This window comes from Grammomys surdaster, unplaced genomic scaffold (genome assembly GCF_004785775.1).
Source record: "Grammomys surdaster isolate TR1022 unplaced genomic scaffold, NIH_TR_1.0 736, whole genome shotgun sequence".
Lineage (NCBI taxonomy): Eukaryota > Metazoa > Chordata > Mammalia > Rodentia > Muridae > Grammomys > Grammomys surdaster.
This window is the reverse complement of record NW_021605155.1, coordinates 2,672-11,484: the sequence shown is the minus strand read 5'-3', so window position 1 is coordinate 11,484 and position 8,813 is coordinate 2,672. Positions and strand designations below refer to the sequence as shown.

Below are 8,813 nucleotides of genomic sequence, written 5' to 3'. Positions count from 1 at the left end.
TCACAGCAGGGCAGGCATGGTGGAATGGCACTGTTAATAGCAGTATGGTGTATGGCAGTGGCTTCTCATAGCATGGCTGACCAGGAAAGAGAGAGCCAGACCATGTCTAGACTATAACCTTAAAGGCCATTCCTAATTATGCACGTCTGCTAGGAAGGCTGTGCTTCCTGAAGGTTATATAGCCTTCTCAATTCCTACCACCAGCTAGAGAACAAGTGCTCAATGGCACTAATCGAGTCAAGAAACGACAAACACTGTCAAGACTGCAGAAAAACCTTCTGTATCACTGGTAAGGATATAAGCTTTTACATCATGTATAGGAGTTGTAACAGGCCTCAGACCTTAGCATAACTGATGCCATGCTGCAAACACCATGCTTACCGTAGAATCCAACATGTAGACCTCGACACCTGCCAAAAATGGCAATAAAGGCTTAACCATCAATCACCTAGGGCATAGTTCCTGGCTCCAGGAAAAGCCCCTAAGTGTACTGGCCTTGCCTTTTGGCTTCTATAGTTCTGCATTTTGATAACTGTTACTGATAACTGAAATGTTTCAACTGAAGATATAATTCTTGTGCTTAAACTCCAAAGTCAGGCTAGAGAGATTGCTTAGTGATTTAGAGCATTGGATGACCTTTCAGCAGTCCTGAGTTCAATTCCCAGCAACATCATGGTGGCTCACAACCATCTATAATGGGATCTGATGCATTCCTCTGTCAGGCTGTGGAAGGGTATCTTGGTTCTTTGGTTGGCATGGGCCTGGAACCCCAAGATGGCAAGTGTTTGGCCATGCCCCCAGACACATCAGGGCCAGGGCCCTGACATGTCGTCTAATCTCTGTTTAACCTGTACCGTCAGTCACGTAAGACACAGGGAGAGGGTGTGACTAACAGGCCTCTGCCTCGAGAGATTTACTTATGAATAAGGCCAGGGGGGCCTAGATAATTAAGTTATTCCTCCCTGGTCCCTCCTCCTTCCCACCCTCTATATAAGCCAGGTCTCGCCAGGCTCTTGGGGGCATGTACATTCACATCCAGACCCAACTTTCCCATCATGGACAATAAAACTTTCATCTTGGACTCTACGTGTCTTCTCTGCCCAGGACTTTCTGGTATGTGTGGGAACCCACCCACGGGAAGGCCCGAGGAACTCCACCACCGCTGTGTCCCTGGGGGCCACCTCTGCTGCCATGCCACCTGCAGGCCACTTGCCAAGGTCTGTGGGAGGGCCTGAGCTGCCCCCTGTGTGTGTTTTTTTTCCCACAGTCCATGTGTCTTCTGGGGCCTGCTGCCTCCGCCAAGCTTCCAGCTTTTGAAACTTGAGACTTTTTCCATATTGTCAAAGGCAGAGAGACTCAGGGCTGCATGATTTCCACAAGTTCCTCATGCAGCTGCTGATCAGCAGTACAGACTTCCTATTGACTTTTAAAAGTGTCTATGTGTGTTCTTGACTAGAATAACCACACAGTAGAATCACAATGGAGGCTCTTCCAAAAATTAAAAACGAATCTAACATATGACCCAGGTAATATCACTCCTGGGTATCCACAAAAAGGATTTCAGTTCACCATATTAGAGATATATTTGCCTGTCAATCTTGGCTCTCAAATTGCATAGCCAGGATATCTAGTTAGGTTTTCCTAGAGAACTGATACAATGAATATATATGGTGAGAAAACATATGAATGTCTTGCAGGTTATGGTCTTGCTAGTAAAATAATGGCTGCCTGGTACCAGTCCTATAGTTATTCAATCCACGAGACTGTCTCAGCTGGTCTTCAGAATACATTGTCTGGAATCCTGAAGAAGTAGGTTGTAATGCCAGTAATGACATGAACTGGAGAGCAAGGGCAAGTAAGCAAAGAACAAAGAGTTTCCTTCCCCGTTCTTTATAAAGGCTGACAGAAGGAGGTTTGGACCAAATTAAAGGTAGATCTTCTCACCTAAGAAGATCCAGATTAATGTTGAGTATTTCTACTTCAAATTATTTAATAAATTTTAATTAGGAAAATCCCTCAAGGTGTACCCAATAAATTTAATTTTAATTAATTCCAGATGTAGTCAGGCTGACACCAAAAATAGCCATTGCAACAGTTCTCAGCAGCTACATTAGGGAAATAGCCTGAGTGTCAACAACAGAGAAGGGGATACAGAGAATGTGATGTGTAAACACGATGGGAAATTTATCATAAAAATGAAATTATGTTGTTCACAGATAGTGGAGGCTATCATGAATTAACCAGGCTCAGTTAATTCCATTTTATTTCATATATGTATATATATGATATATATATATATATGTATATACATATATATATACAATATGTATATATATGTATATATATTTCATATATATACATACTGGATCATACCTATATAAGTCAAATCCTGCATATGTATTCTTCACAAAATTGGAAGAAAAGCCCCATATAGCATAAAAATGACTATGTGTTGAGAGGTGAGCAATGTGCAGGTCTGTGGAAGTGGAAGGGGAGTGCGCTCAATATGCAGTATGTACTTCAAGATATACCATCTCCAGTGAATGAAAACTCGAGAATGATTTTAGCACAACTGTAGCATCTTATCAATTGATTTAATATTAAATAAATATTTTCTAAGTTAAATTTCATATAAAATATAATAAAACCTAAATTATCACAGTTAAGAGAAATATCAGAATAAAATAACCAACTTAACATTCTATAGACAATTTTACTGACTATTCAAATACATGTGGGTATATTTTTTTCTATCCATCTATATGTACTTCGTCTTCTATATTCCTGCACATATATCTACATATCTACATATTTACATATGTTTTTCTGTCCTTTTCTACATCTGTACCAGTGAATATATCTCTTCAATCAATGTCGAAAAGCACTTAGTTACAGTGATCTGGCCAGCTCTTACATTGCATAGCCATAATATTGAGAAATTTCCATGTCCTTTTCCCTGTGAAGGAAAATCTGCAGTTTCCCATGAGAGGTGTTCTTGACAGCATTCTCTCGCTCCTGTTGAGCCTGCCTCTTCATGGCCTCCCTCTCTGGCTTCTGCTCTTTTGTGATGGGCTGTGAGACAACTGGTCCCAGAATGTCAACTTTCCTCCACGGAATTGGTTGGCGGCTGAAGTCTTGCAGTAGGTATTGAGTTTGAGGTCTGGGAGGTGATGGCACCTTGTTCCTGGCAGCAGAAACATGCTCAATCTGGAATGAAGTGTGAAATGATGCTCTGTAGGGTGCAGGCCTCGAGGTGGCCAACTGGGGTGTAGTACTAGACTGGATGGTGTTGGCTACCTTAGGTTGTGTGGCTCTCGAGGAAACAGGAGGAGCTGCCTTGGCAGAGGCTATCAAAGATGTGCTGACAGGAGCTGGTTGGGCTGGCATGAGTGTGGTAGTTTGAACTGAGTGGGAGTGAGGCTGCACAGGGTAAGCTGCAGTGGGTCTTGGTAAAGCCAGGGAAAGAGCCTTTTTAGAAAAAGCTCTGGCTTGAGGCTTATCCAAGGTTGGAAAAGGTAGATGGACTAAACTGACATTCCCAGAGGGCAGCTTATACTGGGATGGAGATAGACAATCTTTGTAGGCACTGTTGTCTACTCTCTGAATCTTCCCAGGACTTTTTGGAGGACCCTGGTCCTCACATGGCATGTTTACCATTGCTGTAGTAACAGAGGCTAGGCCTGGATCTTTGTTGCTGGTGAAAGTTCGCAGATCCCTGAAGGAGGAAATGCCAGTTTTCTTCTCATTCCTCTTTCCCAGTGGATGAAAGACCTGCACAGACTCCAGCATGTGCATGCCAAGGTTGGTTCGAGGCTTCTTGAAGCTGTTTTGCCTTAGCTCAGGTGGATTCCTCTTCCTCTTGGTCTTGGAGATGGTGGGCTTCTCTTCTCCTTTGACTCTGTTCCTTGACTGCTTAAGCTCCTCTGTTTTCTTAGAGTTGTTCTCTGGTCAGATTGGTCTTTTCAGCCCCTGTTTTCTAACTCTTCTGTTCTTGCTGGGGGCAACCTTGGGAGCTTTGCCCTTCTGGTTCTTTCCCATGTTTTCAATAGCCCTGTAACTGGCCCCAGCCACACACACAGACCCGTCTCCTTCCACCAGGTCATGGTGTTGGATTTTGTCCTGAGGAGCTTCCTCAAGCAGCCTAGAGGATTTATGTTTATTCTTCCTCACCTGATCAGAGGGGCCACTGATGACACTCCAGTTTTCACAGGCCTGATCCTGGTCTATGTCTGTGAGGGTGTTGAGGAGTTGGGGAAGTTGAATGTCTGCCTCAAGTGTAGTGATGTCTTTAAAGTCAAAGCTGGAACCTATCTCATTCTGGAGGCCCCCAAGCTCTTTTGGACACATGCTGATGTCTCCCACATGCATATCGCCAGAAGCAGACTTCTGCCTTAGGCTCTCAGTATCAGTGCAGTGCAGAGGCTGCTGCAAGTCAGGGTGTGCTAAAGTCATGATTGGTGTGTCTTGGTTTTCTTTTGTGCCCTCATAGGCATCCAGAGTCTTTAAAAACTCACCTTTGATCTCATTCATGGTTTTGCTCTCTTGTTTCTTCGAGGCTTGGAGCTGGAGGCAAGGCTAGGAATTCTGAAGGACTGTGGATGGGGGCTGTTAATGCCCTGTCCCTGTTCACAGCTGGTGGTCTTATCGGGGAAGCCTGGGCACAGCTGTTGCAGAGTTCTGGACTCTGCAGCTGACAGTGCGCCTGACCTGAAGGTGGCAATTGCAGGGATGTCTTCATTTGAACTACTGGAAAAGAGTGAAGGGAGAAGTCAGTGCCTGGGGTAAATGAGATGCTCCCCACCACTACCCCCATTTCATAGGACCACAGCATTAGGCCCCTGCATCAGTGGGAGGGCATTCCTAGAAGCTCTTGTTGAGGAGCTTGGATGGTACCTCTGTTGGCAGACAGGTGGTGACTGCTTTGTTTCTGCAGACCATTGCATGTCATGTTTTCTCAGAAAAATTTTTTCCTTTCTGTGTTTGTGGTTTGTAGAGGAAAATCTGTAGTGGGTCGGTTCCTAAATTCCCTTGATGTGTGCTCCTCAGTTTCCTTCCTTTTTGTCTTTATTAAGAGTGCCTCTCATTTTCATGGAACTTTGCTATTAGGCAGGTTGTCTGGTCCATAATTTCCAAACACTGATCTGACCTTTCAATAATGTCATCACACAGACCACAGTAGAAGCTTGGTTTTTTATGTGGGTTAATGTATCCAAATGCACTTAGGCACGCTTAAAATGCAAACATTTAAACAACTAAGGATTTCCTCCTGCCCCATGTTTCACAATCTTCTAAGTGGAATGTAAAATGGTATGAGAATTTAAAATTGTTGGGCTTGGGTGTGACTAAGTAGTAAAGAACCTGGCTACATGATCTTATGTTCTTGGACATGGGTTACCTCTGAAGTTCCACAGCAAAAGAAAAAAAAAGAGCAGCTTTAGCCAACGTAGAAATGGTACCTTGACTATACAGTACTCTCTTTACAAATTTAAGTGTAAGAAAATTCCAGGACAGGTGCTGGGAATCTGGGATGAATTCTTCCTTCAGGAGAGATTCTGAGCTACATTGCTCCTCGAAGATTTAAACTCATGGAAAATCCCAAGTTAGCAAAACCAAAAAAAAAAAAAAAAAAAAATTCCTCAATGTGTTCTAGACACAAGATCAATAGGTCAGGAAGGAGTCTATTGCAATATATTGGCGGATGGGACCGGTTACCTCAGGTAGTTAGTTACATGTGTGACTGTGGTATGCTCCATGGATATCACTTAATACAGGATGGTTGTCACTCACTGTGGCCTTGCATTGTCTCTTTGGATAGAGTCTGAAGGTGGAGGTGGAAAGCCAGAGCTGGACTTAACCTGTCAAGATACTCATTCTCCCCCTGTGTGGAGTGTCTACTATAAAAGGTAGAGGTCAGTCTACTTGGAGTGCTGATCTCACTCCTTCCCGCCTAGATCTGTACTCACAGGGAAGACTGATGTCTGGCATGGGTTGAGCAGATGTGGAGTAGGTGAAGGCAGAGGTAAAACATGGTAACTGGACATTCCTTGGCTGAATCTCCTTTAGCACCATCACCATTTCTGGTTAGAGCGCAGAAGTCTGACTCCCAGGGTAGTACACAGAGCCATGGGCTGGCAAACACTGCCCAAATTCTTCAGCTATCAGAGGGCCCAGGCTGTTGTGCTCATAGCAATACACCTGGCTATTCTCTTGGTAGGGAGGTGCCAGGCTGTATCCTTGATTTGGCATCTGTGGTGGTGTGACCAGGACAAAGCTGGCAGACAGTGTTGGATAGAAAGGACCCATGGCATTGGGATCTAAAATTTTATCACACTGGTTTGTCACAGCCAGAGTGGAGAGTGTAGTGTCCTGGTCAATGATCTTCACATTGAATCCCTGGAGTGCATCTTTCCTCCCATCCATGCTTCCAGTGAAATCCCACTTGAGAGCACATGGATAGGAAGGTGCTGAGGTGGAGATCTGGCCTTGCTCAGTCATCACTGACAGCATGGTTGTGCCATCATGTTGGTTAAGGTAGGCATTACCCATGAGTGGCTGAAGAGAACTGCTGGATGCTGAGGGCAGAAGCCAGCTGAACTCACATCTGGGATGGAGACCCTGGAGATGTTGCACTCCCTTCCTGAGTGTGTGGAGTTGCTCAGCACAGGCAGAGAAGGCTGCAGAGCCCTTTCTGCCCCAAAGAAAGATGAACTTTGGAAATTTTCTGTAGGGAGGAAGACGACAGTGGCAAAATGCTGAGGTTGATGCTTTCTAGGTTCCTGTAGGGAGCAGTTCTATCTCCAGTTTGTCCTGGCTGGGATCAACTAAGACTGAAGTTCCCCCAACATCACTATTGCAAGTGCTCAGATTGATTCTTGGCACAAATCATAATGACGCTCACTTAATGAGCTTCCTGATCTTTCTCTGTGTGCATGAAATTCCTGGTTGAACTGGTTCTGCCTTTGCTCCAACCTAGACTCATTCCTTCTTTGCCCTACTTTGTCTTGCTCTCATCCCTGCTGTGACACTGCTTCAAAACTGTGTCCCAGAGTAGAAGTGTTTAGAGGTAGGAGAGCCTTAGATAGTTTCTCAAGTTTCTGTCTTTTCCATGTCCTTCATATACCTATTTACAGAGACATAGTCTGTTTACATAGAATAGGCTTGGCTGCAAATCACAGAAACCAACCTACCTCTGGATCTAAAGCACTGCTTTATAGGTATTTCCCAGGACGACCATGCTTGTCTATACTCTGTGGGTGTTTTTAAAAATTACGTATCAGGGATTTTGTATATGAAAATTGTATGTACTTAATTTACTTTGCTAACTCTTCCTTTTTCCCTTCCACTCCTTCTATAGCTGAGGATCTTATTTAAGGATAACTCTTCAATACCTATGTGTTTATGATTTTATGCATATAACCCACTGGTACCATTTCATGGTGTGTACATTTGTTTAGGACTGACCCTTTGGGATTTGCTAACCTATTAGAAGGTTGATCCATGAATAAGATTTATTCTTCCTCTGTTCCTGTTAATTGCCTGTAACTCTTGAAGAGGGGATTCCTTGTAGCATTTCCCACCTATGTCAGTTTGTGTTGTACAGAGAACAACCTAATATGGAGTTCCCAGTCCCAACTGATAATTTCCAATAAAACCAGTGCATACAAGAATCAGAGAACTCTGTCCAAGATGTGTTAGATTGTAAGAGTGTAGGATGAGAGTGGGATAATATCCTCTGTATGCAATAGTGAAGTTGCACCCAGAAGAGTCCTAACATGGCTGCCTAAACAAAACTTGGGAAATGACAATGTCCTGAGCCCTTTGATTTAAAATGTATGGGTCTCGGGCTGGAGAGATGGCTCAGCGGTTAAGAGCACTGACTGCTCTTCCAGAGGTCCTGAGTTCAAATCCCAGCAACCACATGGTGGCTCACAACCATCCATAATGAGATTGGATGCCCTCTTCTGGTGTGTCTGAAGACAGCTACAGTGTACTCATCAAGAAAATAAATAAATAAATAAATAAATAAATAAATAAAAATATTTAAAAAAAATGTATGGGTCTCTGCAATATTCTGTCCAAGACTATTTTTGTGTTCCTTAAAGATCACTTCTGCAGGTTTGACTCTTTCTATTGCTCTGTTTTCTAGCCTTTCATGTTTATAGTTAGGTTTGTATTTTGTTCCCCAGTTCTTGGAAGTCCATCTTTCATGTAACAGCCTCAGTAATTCTTTCACTATAAGAACTACCTCTCAGAGTCCTGTCCCCCTTAGTCTCTAGCACATTCACTTGTCTTTTAAGATTCAACAGCACAGAGCCCAGACCATAGTAGCACTGTAATCTCCCTGAGGTTGATAAAGAATCAGTTGAGAGTAAACTGTGTGTCCAAAGTCATATTCTTAGGAAGAACAAAAGCTAAATATGACTTTCAACATGAGATATCTATAGCTGTGTCATCCCTAGTATTTGCAAGATTTAAACATATACTAAAAATAAGGAAAGATGTGATCAAAAAATGTTTGAAAGTTTCTTTCCTTACCTGACATGGTCGGGGGGCTTAGTAGGGGGAGTGAACTCTACAACTGAGCAGGATAAATGTTAGTCTTTGTCCAATATGCTGACCAAACTAGCGAGTGTGTCCAATATCAGACAGAGCCCACTGGTCACTGGTCACAGGGTACCTGTAGTGATCCAAATTTGTTTACAGGCAGCACCATGGAAACCCCAGGATTCTAACAGGTGCTGGTAGGCTCAGAGGGGGAATGATGTCATAAGTCAGTCAGTAGCCAATAGGAAGGACAAATTCTGAGATGCAAG

General features: G+C 43.5%; 1 protein-coding gene across 1 annotated transcript; it reads right to left on the bottom strand.

The window, feature by feature from the left end:
• Positions 1-2,910: 2,910 nt before the first annotated feature.
• LOC114633704 (uncharacterized protein C2orf78 homolog) lies at positions 2,911-8,542 on the bottom strand. Its single transcript, XM_028782313.1, is given in 5 exon segments — positions 2,911-4,545; positions 4,547-4,746; positions 5,964-6,593; positions 6,596-6,721; positions 8,536-8,542. Coding segments are annotated over 5 exon segments (2,598 nt in total).
• Between the last annotated feature and the right edge of the window lie 271 nt (positions 8,543-8,813).